At 39.8% G+C, this 15,184-nt stretch overlaps 1 protein-coding gene and 1 long non-coding RNA gene across 8 annotated transcripts in view; one reads left to right on the top strand and one right to left on the bottom strand.

Annotated features, from left to right (window-relative positions):
• Adgb (androglobin) overlaps positions 1 to 15,184 on the top strand; it is a 102,582-nt gene that overhangs the window by 64,610 nt on the left and 22,788 nt on the right. For all 7 annotated transcript variants that reach the window (XM_040728118.1, XM_040728119.1, XM_040728123.1 and 4 more), the window contains 10 exons: positions 945 to 1,059; positions 2,798 to 2,965; positions 4,100 to 4,235; positions 4,800 to 4,937; positions 7,571 to 7,664; positions 8,379 to 8,513; positions 8,952 to 9,105; positions 12,015 to 12,202; positions 14,152 to 14,336; positions 14,963 to 15,162. In XM_040728118.1, coding sequence (XP_040584052.1) covers positions 945 to 1,059; positions 2,798 to 2,965; positions 4,100 to 4,235; positions 4,800 to 4,937; positions 7,571 to 7,664; positions 8,379 to 8,513; positions 8,952 to 9,105; positions 12,015 to 12,202; positions 14,152 to 14,336; positions 14,963 to 15,162 — 1,513 coding nt within the window. The remainder of the gene's footprint in view (positions 1 to 944; positions 1,060 to 2,797; positions 2,966 to 4,099; positions 4,236 to 4,799; positions 4,938 to 7,570; positions 7,665 to 8,378; positions 8,514 to 8,951; positions 9,106 to 12,014; positions 12,203 to 14,151; positions 14,337 to 14,962; positions 15,163 to 15,184) is intronic.
• Positions 1,058 to 9,179, bottom strand: LOC121132798. Its single transcript, XR_005869424.1, has 3 exons — positions 9,088 to 9,179; positions 2,950 to 3,098; positions 1,058 to 1,532 (listed from the first exon to the last, which is right to left on the bottom strand). It is a non-coding gene; the product is annotated as an uncharacterized LOC121132798 (long non-coding RNA).

Raw genomic sequence — 15,184 nt, forward strand, 5'->3', positions numbered from 1 at the left:
TATATAAAATTAGTGAGACTGTCTTTTATTTCAAAGGGAAAATATTCTTACCAGATATTTTCCCCTTAAGTTCAATCTTTGTAATTGTGAGTGATTAGTGAAGAGTTATGGACTATGTGCAGAAAGCAGACCCCAAGCAGCAAAATTAAATGCTAAACCAATATGTATTGTGCACCTAGAAGATCTAGAAAATAATAAAAATTTAAGAAGCATCATTTCTCAATCTAGACTCTGTATGGAAGGGTTCTCTAGAAATAGAATTAATTCTGTGAGATTATCTAACACAATGGTTCTCAGCCTTCCTAACCCTGTGATCCTTTAATACAGTTTCTCGTGTTGTAGTGACCCGGAACCATAAAATTATTTCATTGCTATTTTATAACTGTAAATTTGTTACTGTTACAAATCGTAATACAAATATCTGTGTTTCCCAATGGTTCCACTCTCAAAGGGGTCATAACACACAGGTTGAGAAGCACTGACACAACTATTGACACCAAGGACAAGGGTTTTAAAAAGGAGAGTCTTGCCATTGCATCTCCCCCCACACACCTTAAGCCATAGGTGTGTTTGGAGCATCCTCTTAGGAGTCTAAACAGCCAGTAACTGAAGCTAGAGATTGTCTCTGTCTTCAGTGATAGCAAACAGTGGACAGGAAGGAGAGATGGAGTGACTTGGTTGTGAATCTGCAACACTCTATATAGTCTCAGTGTGGGAGGCATCTTCAGTGTGTGGAACTTTGTCATTTTTATCTAATTATTTCTGTCTTCTTCAACCAGCAAAACACAGATTTCATGGTATCTGAGGGTTAGAGTGGAAATCCAAAGGTAGCTATATACTCTTCCCTGACTTTTGACTCCAAACTCTGATCGAGCAGCTATCAGAGGTGAAATACATTCAGCAGAGGAAGAGCACAGTCTTCATATGGTGTTCATTCTCTCTAGGAGGCACATGCTACTATTCAGTGCATATTCCCCAGTGGGACACGCCATACATGTCTGCAGCATGGTGACATTTGTCATTGGGGATGAAGATGTTGTACTGCCCAACTTTGAGCCGGTAAATATCATAGCAAACCTTATACCTTCTCTCTGGTTTCAAAAGAGTTTAAACTCAATCTTCTTTTGAGTTTTGAAATGCATTTAGCTTTCGCCCTCCTTTTTTAACCTATTAAACTATCCATATAGCCTTTAAGAAATGTCCAAATGTAATCTGTATAATTAACAATTTAAAGTCTGTAGGAAAACAAAAAAAATAATTCTTCCCAACAACTGTACCCACTGCGACTCTGTTGCATCTTTCATTCCTGTCACTGTCTCAGGGAGATGCATCCATCCTTTGGCGGGATAAAGCACCAGTGACATCCTTATGAATGCCATTTAGTTTGGGCATTCCTCCTTCTTTCATTCTTTTCTTACTCTGAGTGTAATCCCAGGATTCAGAGCATTCCTTGTGACTTCCTGGAAATGTCCAATCACCTCTTCCCTCTTTCTTCCTGGTCTTTCCTCGTTTTTCTTGCTTCTTTCTCTGCTCTGAAGAGAAAATGGGTGCAGCAAGTTTACTCAAACCCTTTCTTGTTTACCATGTCCTCTATCTATGTTTGTGCCTAAGGGAGGTCAGAACTTGTATTTTCTGCTATATGACTCCTGATACTTTCTCATCTCTCATATCTGTAGTAGCACTTTTTCATTGGACCCAAAAGCCCCAAAATAATGACACAGAGACTTATTAAATTTTATGAAAGCCTGACCTTAGCTTAGATTTGTCTCACTAGGTCTTATAACTTAAATTAACCTATTTCTATTAATCTGTGTTCTGCCACATGAGTATTTACCTCTCCTTCATTCTATGTGTTCAACTCCCTCCTTGTCTCATCTGGTGTTGATTCAACCCCCTGAATCTCTCTCTCTTCCCATAAGTCCTGCCTAACTTCTTCCTGCCCAGCTATTGACCATTCAGATCTTTTTTAAACCAACCAGAAGGCACCTTGGCAAAGACACAGTGTACAAAATGATTATCTCACAACAAATAATCCACTAAATAATCAGGATGAGGCAAAGTAAAACAAGAAAACAAACTAAAAGCTCCAGATGGAGCAAACATGGGATTCTCCAAGGTATCATTGTCTCAGTCCTGTGAGTATCCATGGAACAATGACTGAACTAGGCACCCCCTAGAGAAACAATAAGATGGCTCAGTTTTCCTGGCTTTCTCTAAGCAGGCATGTGCTATGCCAGGCAATTCCAGCGCCACCCAATACACACTGTCCAGGACAGTCCTCAAACATCTCAGATTGGGTTGATTCTTTGAGTCTCTGTCAGTCTGAAGCCCTTACTGTTTCTCAGAATGGGTAGCTAGAGGGAACCAACAGTCCAAGCTAGTCCACCATCTGGTGTTTTTTTTCTTGCTTGCTTGTTTGTTTACATCTTACAAGACCCTCTTCCTGGAATCTTCTCTGCCCTTCAGTCCTCAAAATCCCAGTCTTCATCAGTCTAGCATCTTAGACATCCTTCAGAACTGAGACTAGACAGTAAAACCATGGAGTCTTCCCTGACTCCAGCATGGGGCTGGTGCTCCTCTAATGCAGTCCTTTTCCTAGACTCCAGCCCTTGTTTCATGTCTCCCAGACCATAGGGTTCAGTAAGATGCTCAGTTTAGTCTATTCTCTGCAAATGAAATAGCCTTAAATCAATCCTATAGCCCAGGATTTTCTTCCCGGGAAGATGAACATTTGTGAACGTGGCTGTCCTTAAACAGACATGCGGATGGCTGCTGTATGTGTGCTCTGTCTTCACAGGAAAGCTACCGATTTACAGAACAGTCTCTAATAATTATGAAAGCTGTTGGAAATGTGATTGCTAGTTTCAAAGACAAAGCTAAATTGTCTACAGCTCTGAGGGATCTACAAGCGGCTCACTACCCAATCCCACTCTACAACAAAGAACTCACTGCTCAGCACTTTCGGGTAAGCACTTCCCATCCAAGGCTCCCAGCAGGAAAGATGCATGAGATGAACCCCAAATGCTGAGTCTAGCTGGAGAAGTGGTTTGCACGGGGAATGTTTCTTTTGAAAGTGATTCCAGGAAGCAGAGAGGAATCTGTAAGATGAGAAACAGAATGAAATTAATTAAAGAATATGATAATGGCAGCTATGGGCTACTGAGGCCTGCTCATCCAGAGACTCCTGCTAAGCTGCAAACGATATCTCCATAAAGGAGAGGAAACACTGGCACTCACCCAGCAGTGGTTATTCCAATATTTCAAGTTGACCTCGAGAACATTAGCCTCCTCACTCTTATAAGAGAAGTTTCTGCTGAGGCTGAATAGCATTCTGGTTTCCTAGATAGCCTGGGGAAGGGAGGTCAGTATACTTGTGTTTGTCTCTTGAGGAAGAAAACTGAGAGGTACAGTTCTATCCCAGGTACAAGGCAAGCGGGTGACATTTGGTTTTTGTTGTTGTTTTGTTCTATTTTTTTAAACCTCCATGCTATTGACATTCAAGCTAAATTATTTTTTTGTTATGAGAATGCCTTATGCACTGTGGAGTGTGTTATAGACAACTTCTTTTCATTGCATAAGCCAATATCATCCAATTTTGACAACAGAAAATGCCTCAGGCCTTATCACATGACCTTTGAGGGAGGGATTTTATAGCCAGAATGAAATATACAGGTCATTCAATTAAACTGTAATTTATTATAAACTCATAGTATATGACATGCTTAATAAAAACACAAGTAAAAATTTCTTTGCACTAAAAGTGTACTTTGCCATTATTCACATGTATATTGATGTTGGATGTTGTTGGCAAAGTATAAACTAAGACTGCACTCCACCTAGAAGAGCACCTTGCCAAGAAGAAGAGAAAGGAACCATTTTATTGTTGTATGGGCATCAAGGTAGAATACAGACACTCAGCTGAGTGTGCAATGGCAAATGTCACACATTCAAACAGATGCAACTTTTGCATATATGTTCACAATAGTGAAGAACAACTCAGCTCCATTGACCAACCTAGGTTGTGCCATTTTTGCTAATTGTGTGTGTGTATGTGTGTGTGTGTGTGATGTGGTATGTATGAGTACTTTATCTTTTTCAGGTTTTCCACATATCATTGTGGCGTTTAATGAAAAAATCTCAAGTAGCCAAGCCTCCTTTAAACTTCAAATTTGCATTTCGGGCTATGGTTTTAGACACGGACATACTGGATTCTTTGGTAGAGGATGTCTCTTTAGGTACTGATTCATTTTAAGTATCTGAGCATAAAGTGGTGATAATTTAAAAAGGGTATGTTCAGCTGTTGAGTTGCAGAGACAATAGATCTTCGAGACAGCCATGGAATTCAAGCCTTCTCTAGGGTTTTCCAGGGGATCCCGAGGTTGGCTGGGAAGACTTCGTAGCCCTTATAATATGCACTTTCAGGGGAATCCAGAATTCCTGTATATTCATCATTGACTTACCTGGTATGAATTAAGGAACTTTTGGGAGATGCCCCAATTCAGTCCCCTTTCTTCCTTCCTCTTATCACATTCTGTTCTCACTATTCTGTTTCCTTTCAGTTCTGAGGGAAGCTTCTGGATATTCTCTGATGGGAATACAAGGCAGCTCATTGAAATATCACAGATTCATGAATGATTTCCCCAGAAATTTACTAAGCTCAGTGGGCAATGTGAAATGAGATGTTCAATCCATCCTTGTGGAATTTTCTGTGTCTAAAGGCTTCCACAGTTGTAGGCATTAAATTTTTGGGAAAGGATTAAATGTAAATTCCAATCCAGTGCTTGTCGTTTTCTTGCCAGCGGAATGGGTGGACTTTAAATACTGTATGCCAATAAATGAGAAGGAGTATACTCCGGAGGAAATAGCTGCCGCAGTGAAACTTCAATCCATGTGGAAAGGGACCTATGTCAGGCTACTCATGAAAGCCAGAATGCCAGGTATGGGTTTGAAACCCTTGGAATGGAACCACATGTATGGGAAGGGGTATCTTGTTATGTGCATGAAGGTATGTTATAGTCACCCTGCTTTTCAGAAGGAATTTATTAAGTACAGAAATCCCCAGAGGCAAGGAGATGGTCGGTTGGAGTTCATGTTCTCATTATCAAAATGAGAGTCAGTGTCTGAGATGCCATCCACATACAATGAATATTTACTGAAAGGATAACTGTCAGAGCTGGGACAGTGAGGTGGAAAACTACTTTCTGCACACGCATGAGGGCTGGAATTCAGATCCCAGATTCTGTAGAAAAGTCATACAGGTATGGTGACACAATAGGCTCAGCAGTTGGGAGGCCGACAGAGGGTAGCCAGATGAGCCATATCGAGGAACTCATGGTTCTTTAGGAAAGACCCTGCCTTGGTAAATAGAGGGCAACTAAGAAAGACACCCGACGTCAACTTCTGGCATCCACATGTATGTGCACACATGCATGTGTCCATTGCGCATACGTGTGTCCATGCAGATGCACACTACACATTGAAACATATGTTCCATGAATCGCTGAGAAAATGATCAGCTTAATTTCCAGATCTATTGTGAGTTCTTTTCAACCATCCACAGTTTGGTCACAACGGTTTGTGGTGTCAGTCAGCATCAGTCAAGTAGGAGATTACTGTACATTTTCAGACTGAATGCCACAGAAGAGAGTGAAGAACACTGGTGCTTCTATGCATGATGAGGCTGATGTTAATTTAGAGGCAAAATGTTTTTATGTGTTCTAACATTTGTGAAGTGAAATGTTTTCAGGTATATCAAATGAATTGTGGGGGAGAAATGCCTATTTCAGATAAAAGTTCAAAAGGTGTATTCAATCATCATTTTCATCATCTGATATCCATTGACCTTTTGAGAGGGAAGATTTATCTAGGAGAGAACTTTTTAATTTACTGAAACATTTTGTTATAAATATATATCTATGGAAAACATTTAGTGACAATACTGAAATTTTTGTCTAGAGAGTGAAAAGTACGGATACCCAAAAGTTTTAAAAACATATAGTAAATATACAAATATAGGTATGATGCTGCACTCATATAGTTCCAGCACTCAGAAATGTGAGGTCAAAGGATTGCTGCTGTTAGTGTGAGCTGGCCTGAGATACCAAATCAAGAAAGAAGAAAGGGAGGGAGGGAGGGAAAAGGAGAAAGAAAGAACAAGTTGGAGACAGAAGTACGTTATAATTATTTGATTTTCACGTTTTCTTCATTAGAAAACAAACACATTCATAAAACTCATTATATGGTAAAATGTGGTTATGTCTATGAGTAGCAACTATTATATTCACATGATGATTTTGATTCTCTCTATAAGTAGTAACAATTATATTCATATCGTGACTTTTTTCTTTGTGAGAACTGTGAAAAATGCAAGCAATTTCATAATATAGTTCTTTCACTCCGCTCATATTCATTAAATGAATGTCAGGGGGACACATCCATGATGGCAACAGTCTCAGAGAAGCTGGCCAAACAAATGAAGCTTTAACCCCATTATATCAGGTGCACAACAGATAAGCAAAATGTTGTGGCTACCATTTCATATCCTGAAGAGCAGGGAAGATATTCAGGACCATAAGGAAAACCTGGGAGTGCAATTTTCTGACATGCTGATCTGAGATTCTTACTCAGGATGGCATTTCACCTGCCTGTCCATCTACTGTGAAGCCATTGGTGGACAGTGCCATAGACCAAGGTTCAAGCCATCCACCCAGATGTATTCTTTACAACAACTAGGCAGTTGCTTTTTGTAAGCTAAGGTTTTTCACAGGAGTTTTTGGGGCAGCAGATCTTCTTATGCAAACTGTTTTATGAGTCTCTTAAACATCCATGAACCCACATGTTTCAGGCTAAAGATGAGAGGAAACAGCAGGAAACTGTGAGTAGTGCTTTCATCTAGATATTTATAGCTCTATGATTTAAATATTCTTTTAATGCTTACAAAACTGGACAGCCTGGGGCCATCTTACTTGCGGATTGTGGAGGTCTCTGCAAACACCATGGCCCGCAGAGTATTGATCCACAAGAGGCAAGAAGAAAGTCCAGTTCAGCAGGACTCAGTAGCTAGTGTCAGTTCAAACTTCAAGAGTCTGACCGCTGGTAGTTTATTTCAGGCACTGAGCACAGTGCAATTTGGAAAAAGTTTCCTAGTAATAGTTAACTCAATCCCAAGTGCACAACAAAACTTAAGACATGACTACATCAAAACTCCTACAAAGTGACATTGTCCATACAGTTAGTTTCTGTAGATTAACTAAAGAAGACAGACTCAAGATAATCAAATTCATGATAGGATCTGGGGTAGCTGATGTGACCTGGCCATACAGATACCTCACAGGTTACTAGATTATTCACCACATGGCTGGAAAGCAGGTTATTATCTTTTTCTTTGAAGAGATAAACCCGTGTGTTGAACATTCCTGCTTTCTCTAGCACTTCTGTCTGAGCACAAAGACCTGCATACCTCCTACAGGGGATTGCAAAGTCCTTATCTGCACAATGAACACTGTGAATAAGATCATTGTTCAGACATCTTATGGATTTAATGTTAATTATTATTATTATTATTATTAAGACACTAAAGAAAATGCCAGTGCTGCAGATACACTTCAGAAAATTTGGACTGTATTAGAGATGAATATGGAGCAGCATGCACTCTCTCTTCTAAGGTAAAGAACACCTCTAGGCCTCTTCTACCTAAATAATACTTCTATATTTCCAGTAAAGAACTGTCCTATATGGCCATAATGGCCTCTATCCCAGATATCACCTGAGACATTGTGAAAAAGATCCAAGATTCCTGGTGCTTTTAAGGCTAGATCCAGACTCAGGCAGGAAGAGAAGGGGAATCCATCCCATCAATTCCTACCCTGTTGTGGAAGATGCCACAGGCTCCCTGCAGGGAGCAGACAAATCTCATGATTCATTTAAGTCAGTTCCATGAGCCAGAAAACATAGAGGAAGAGAATTCTAACCCTGTACTCTGTTTTGGGCCCTTCCTTTTTCATCACTGAATTTCCCAAGCCCACTGCTCACATTAACTTCACAAGCTCCAATATCTGGATCCTTTGACCTAGTTTACAACCACTTATCCTGCTTCCGTCTCTCCAACTCTAGATCTTAAACATTCAGCCTCCTTTCCCGTCTGTGAACATTACTCACTCCCTTGCTTGGGAATTACATTATTTTTCAGTTGGAGCTCCCTGAAAGGTGTCACTCAAGACAGACCCTGAATGTGCTTCTCTCTTCTGGCACCAGTTGTCACAGCTCACAGTGCCTCTGTGACCTCAGTCGGGAAAACAGTGGCATCTGATATTTTGTTATCTCAAGGGCTACTTCTCTTCTGTAGAGAAGAAATACTCAAGTTATTTTCCCATTTCTAGACTAATGTTTAGGAGCAAGTGTAAGTCCATGGAGTCTTACCCATGCTATCAGGATGAAGAAACCAAGATGGCCTTCGCTGACTACATGGTGAACTACCCAGACCAGCCACCGAATTCTTGGTTTATAATATTCAGGCAAGTGGTGTATGGTGTCATCTTCAGATGGCATGCAGTGTTCAGACCTGCTGTATATATATACTCACATAGTTTTTTTCTACATATATGATGGGATGTTGAAGAATTTTTATCAATAGTCCTTACATCAAAATATGAAAATGTAAACAATTTATAGATTTTTCAGTGACTGTCTTGACCTAATAAATCAGTCTGTTTCCAGTGTAATTAGATAACATTTATTTCCAAACAGTAGCATATTGGGTACAAGTCATGAATGTTGTATAAAATAGAATTTTGCATTTGTACACCGAACAAGTAATAATAACTTGAAATGGACAAGATATGCAAGCCTTTCAGTTACTTGCAATTTTAAAGTTTTACAAAGATTCTGTGGGGTTAAATTCTGTTTAAAGCATAGAGTCACTCTAAGAAAGTCCCATGCTTTTGTAATTACAGAGAAACGTTTTTGGTTCCTCAAGATATGATCTTACTCCCCAAAGTATACACCACTCTCCCGATCTGTATGCTGCACGTTGTTAACAATGACACAATGGAGCAAATGCCGAAAGTGTTTCAGAAGGTGGTGCCTTACCTTTACCCCAAAAACAAGGTAGGTGCAAACTGTATCCACAGGTGTTAAAAACAGTGGCCAAAGGGAGCCCATAAGCCAGGACGGCAGGCAGCTGAGCTTGCAGTCTACCTAGGAGGAAGAGTCCATTGTTTCAGTGAGACTGAATGCTGCAGCTTATTTTGCATTCCAGAAAGAACACATTGCACATGCCCATGGTTGAAACCAAAGCCACGTCGATTTAAAAAAGAAACAGGAGTTCATTTGGTCCTGCACTGAAACAGGCCAGGCTTGCCTCTATCTTACATGTAGCCTTTGTTCTTCTCTTAAGCGTTTGGTGGTGCTGAGTGTGGAAGGCACTGAGATCACACGCCCAGCCTCTACTCTCTCTCTTTGAAGGTAGCATGACTTTATCAGGCCAAGAAGCATGTAGGCTGCCTGCTGAATGGATGGGTATTTTAATCCCCTCTTCGCGTTTTCAGTCACTTTTCCCATGAGGGATCCATGGGCTACGAATGAAGAGAGCTGTTTTTGCTCCTAACTTCCATCCTTTGGCCCTGTGGTTTTGAACTTGATCATTTTCCCCTCTGGATTATGATTGCATTCTTCTTTTGAGGTTCATTTCAGCCTATAATCTCACACAATAATTTATGTAAATTAGACGTACCCATCTAATGAATGGCTAGTGAGTATTGACTTCAAAAGGGTGAAAAATAGATGTTAAATGTATTAATTCAATAAGAAGCTACAATTTTGATTTATGGTCATTGTGTTTACTACTTGTTGGAATTGTTCGTTTGTTTAAGTTAATGAAAGTGCGCTGTGGAACACAAGATATGAGTTTATTACGGGTGGAGAGGGAGAGAGACGTGAGGGGGAGAAACGAGACATGAAGAGAAGAAGAGGGTAAGAGAAAAGAGAAGGGGGGAGAGAGAGAGTGAAGAGAGAGTGGGGGTTAAGAACGGACCAAGGAGAGAGAGCAAAGAGCAAGAGAGTGTAAGTGAGCCGGGTCCTTTATACCTGCGTGCAGACCAGCTCTCATGGAACCCTGGGCTGACCAGAGTGCTGCCTGAGTGCATTCTGCCAGGTAACGGGCAGGCCAACACAATGCCTGAACCTTTCAGAAATGATATTCATATTTCCTTTATTTTGGTAACATTCATCATGTTTTCACACATCAAGCATGCCTTTGTGAAATTAATTTAACCTACTATATTTCTTCCTGCTCTATATTTTCCTTCATGGCCTAATGACATTTCATCAAGCATTCCAGGATTGTGAAATATCTCTTACCTGTGAATGCTACCTTCTACATAAGAATGTCCTGTATTAAATCCAATGTTAGAAAAAAATGCAGGCCCCTTCCTTAAAAAATTTGTTCTTACACATAGACAATTTTTGCTTTGCCACTTAACAAATTTGACATAGATTTCTGTTAAACAGAAACAATTTAATTTGTAATCACAAATATTCAAAAATAAGAAAGCTCAAAAGCAAGGAAATGATTTTGTCTAAAGCAGTGGTTCTTAGCCTTCCTAATGCCTTCAACACTTAAGTATAGTTCCTTGTGTTGTGCTGACCTCCAACCATAAAATTATTTTCATTGCTGCTTCATAACTGTAATTCTTCTACTGCTATGAATCTTAATGTGTTTTCCACTGGTCTCAGGCAATGCCCGTGAAAGGCTCATTCAACCCTCAAAGGGGTCATGAACTACATGTTGAGAACCCTTGGTCTAAAGGAAGAGTCTAGCAAAGTCATAGATGCCATGGAAATCTGGAGATGGTCTCTCTTTCACCAAATAAGTTATTTAATATTAATTTTGTAAGAGGCATTTAAAGAATATTGAATTCATAGGTTTTGGGGTATGAGTATGTAGTTTTGAGTTAGTTTGTTTTGTGTTTTATCATAGCTGGTTCTCTAAAGTTAAATCACATGGATTTCTCTCAAGGGTGTGAGTCAAAATGTAGAACACATCCCATCTCACCTTAACTATTATTTCACATAGCAACTTCAGATTGCATCAAACACTTTCATCCTTCTCTCGTGTCTCTTCTGTCCTCTGTATCTATCTAACTTCTAGGGAAGGAAATGGGATTTCTGAGCAAGAGAAGGAGGAAAGTATGAAGAGAAGGTAGTCAAGTGTGACTAGAGAACTAACTTCCATGGTGCTTTTTTTTTCTTCGATATGGTTTGTCGTTTCTTCCAGATTCTCACTCTCTAAACACACTTGTAAATTATTCATGTCCCAGGTAAAATGTGGCACCTAGAACTGAATGCTACCTGAGAACAAAGCTGATACAAAGAAAATTATTGCTTAAATCTTTGCTCTGTAGTCTATGACTGTATGAACACTCTGGGACCTGATAAGCATGGCAACATATGTGTGGCCATATCTTCAGAAAAGAAAAATGTACAATACTTCTCAAACATACTACATCATAGAAGCCCATTTTCATAAAATGAAGTGGGTCAATATTTCACAAAACACATCGTGGAATACACTACTGTAAATTGAAGTCCTTGTTTTTCTATAAGGCATTTTCCCCCTTTTTTTGGTTCGTTTGATATAGGGTTTCTCTGTGTAACAGTCCTAGCTATCCTGAAACTAGCTCTGTAGACCAGGCTGGCCTCGAACTCACCGAGATCCACCTGCCTCTGCCTCTCAAGTGCTGGGATTAAAGTTATACACCATTATGGCCCAGTCCATGAGGCATTTTTATCCTTCTATATTTACCATTAAAAAGTTTGCTCTGGTGTTGATGAGCCACCTTAATGATCATTTCCAAGAAAGATTTTAAAGATAACATTAACAGCTTGACAGTTGTTAGGAGATCCTGGACTCCAGGGGGATATCCATATAGTAGCACATTTATTTGGATGTATGGACCACATATTTGAGAGACTCTTGGCAATGTGAATCCTACGTGCGTGATTGCCTTCTCTTTCAGAAGGGATACACCTTTGTGGCTGAAGCATATACCGGCGATGCATATGTGTCAAGTGCGCGATGGAAACTGCGGCTCATTGGGTCTTACAACCCACTTCCGTTTCTCTCCCGAGACACTCCGTGCAGCACCTTCACCATGAAGGAGATCAGAGACTACTACATCCCTAACGACAAGAAAATCCTGTTCAGGTACAAGTATACAAGAGATGGTGTTCTTTAAAATATTAATATTTTTATTAAAATGAATTCACAATTCTGAATGCATTAAATTTTAATTACTGTAATTTTATAGAAATAACTGATTAACATTAGCATGGCGAAATGGCTGCTCAATCAAATCTATAGAGTGTCAAATAGTGCTAATACAATTTCTTGGGCTTCATTTTACTTGACTTTCACTAAAGACTCTTTCTGATCTCTTAGGGTTCTTTGACTCTCTTCTCACTCTGCCCTATCTGTAGCTACTCCCTAGTGTGTGTTTATGGGGGAAGGCCCCTGTTTGTCACTCTGTCTTTTGATGATCACCTATTCACTCCCCCGAATGGTCCTAGTGCTGGCTCCTCTTTCTTTCATAACTGCTTCTGTGGATTCTAGTGTTGAGTTGCTGTCCAGCTCTGTGTGTCCCCCATCTCTTCGCAGTGGTCCTGCACTATGGCAGGGACTTCATCATGTTTGTTACATGAACTTGTTTCTTTCACCTAGTACTCCATTACCTTCCTCTTAAGATACAGCACTGTCACTCTCCTTTCTTAATTTATGTGTCTATCCTTTACTACTAACATACATATTTAGAATTGCTATAAAATGTTTCTAACTTTCCACTGACTGCAGCATAAAACTCAAGCTACAGAGTGTAATGGTCAGTGCCCTTGCCCAGCCACCAACCATTCGCCAGACTGCCTCTCAGTAGAACAAAAGGTTCCCGCCAGATATGTAAGCTGTACAATTTCCTTTTCCTAGCAGACTTCCTTATTGTGTGATAGTCCATCTTCATTGTGCCACTTTGAAAAAAAGTTAATGATAGTTTCCAAAAGGTAAACCCTTTGCATTGAAATCGCCAATGTGCTCAACGTTTTGTGTAGTGTGATGCACTTCAGCTGATTATTTGTGCGTCAGCCTCTATGAGAATTCATGTTTTTTATTCAGTTTTATTGGAAATAGATTTTTCTCTCATAGAATATATCCTGAACTCAGTTTTCCCTCCCTCCGCTTCTCTGAGCTATCCCCCACAACTCTCCTCTCCCCCAGATTCATTCACTCTCCATTTCCTCTTCAGAAAAGAGCAGACCTCCAAGAGGTGACAGCCAGACTAACTGAAGACCAGACACATGTCCTTTCAACATGGGAACCAGCACAGCGCCCAACGCATAGTTGTCCTGCATTAAATGTTTTCTCTTTTTTTAATTGAAAATGTTCTTTCACATGAACTTAGAGAACACATTAAATATATAAATGCCTTTCATAATTGGACAACCAACAAATAGCCTTAGTTAGCACCTTGTTCTTGCTTCTTCTACGATTTCTTTCTGGCTATAGTTTACCACTTTGAAAATCATGACAGTGACAGCCTTGTGGTTGTGACATTTCATGGAGTGTTATGTAGTGCTCATTTATCAATGACATCAGGATGTCTTTAGCTGTTTTATGCCTGTCCAGTAGTCACTCCTGTTAACACTCAGTCATTTACTTGGCTAAAGGCTGCTCCTTATTGGGCATCATCTATGGTGCCAAGAAAGAAAAAACACTATTATTTTTTAGGTTTTATTATACTGAAGAGATGTTTTGTTCACTGTAAAGTGGTATGATTATAAGTGGCATGTAGTGGTGGTCACATAATGCCAAGGAAGGTGGCTTTTAGATCTATCCTGTTTAATCAGTGGCTTCTCATCATACTTAATAAAAAGAATCATTTCCTACTTGAAATTTTCTATTAAAGGAAACATACTACTGTTTTTCTTGACTAATTTTGGGCTCCTTTATCTGTAGTTACTATAATGTTTTAGCATGTCCTTGGGCCTTACTTACTAAGCTGCTTTACTTTCAGATAATCAAATGAGAAAAATCTCACCATTTCCTTTGTCAAGTTGAGGGACAGCTCAGTGTGCTTGTTCATAAAAGCTCAACCTTTCTCATAATAGGTACTCCATTAAAGTGACAGTGGCACAGTGTATTACAATACAGGTCCGCACATCCAAGCCTGATGCCTTCATCAAGCTACAGGTGCTGGAAAGTGAGGAGACCATGGTGAGCACCACGGGCAAAGGGCAAGCCATCATCCCTGCCTTCTACTTCCTGGGGAGTGAAAGAGCATTGAGCTCCCAGTGTAAGTACCTGCCTGGAATGTGGACTGCATTCATGAACAGATGCTTGTGTTGCTGTGGCATTTAAAAATGTTTAATTTAAAATGGAAACCAAAACTTGGCGTTTGACACCATACTTGACCCTAGAGATGCCATTGAGAATTATGGGTCTAACTATGCCCCCAAAACCAATAGATTGGTCATGACTTTCCTCTACCAACTACTTTGAGAAAATTTATTTCTTATATATGAGCCTGATTTTATTTTAAAAGATGTATGTATGTATATGAGTGTTTGCCTACATGTATAAATGGCACCATGCACATGCCTGGTCCTACAGAGGCAAGAAAAAGGACTTGGATCTCCTGTAACTGGAGCCATTGGTAGTTTTAAGATACCAGATGGATGCTGGGAAATAAACCAGGATCCTCTACAGGAGTAGCGTGTGCTCTTCACTGATGCGTCATCTCTCCAGTCGCACATGAATGTTCTTGATAGATATCTCTAATACTGGGAATTTTGAAAGTATCCATCTTAAAATAAGCATTTTCTTATAAGTACACTATATTCTGTAAATGTATATGTTGCCTATTTAGTCAGTAATACCAATGCACATCAAATATACTAACAGAATATTTCCCGTTTTTAGCTAGCAAGCAAATTCTCTTATCTCACACTTCACCTAAAAAAGAACAAGAAGTGATAACCAAGAAAAAAACTGGCCAGGCAAGTCAGAAATCCTTTAAGAGCAGACCTGGGAGCGTGGCAGTAGATGCGGGTCTGCCTCTGCTGGAAGAAGAAGTTCTGAATGTTACGACTGTAGAAGAAAATTCTAGCACACCACAACAGGTATGTTAACTGGGGAAAAAAA

This window comes from Mesocricetus auratus, unplaced genomic scaffold (assembly GCF_017639785.1).
Source record: "Mesocricetus auratus isolate SY011 unplaced genomic scaffold, BCM_Maur_2.0 Super-Scaffold_100018, whole genome shotgun sequence".
Lineage (NCBI taxonomy): Eukaryota > Metazoa > Chordata > Mammalia > Rodentia > Cricetidae > Mesocricetus > Mesocricetus auratus.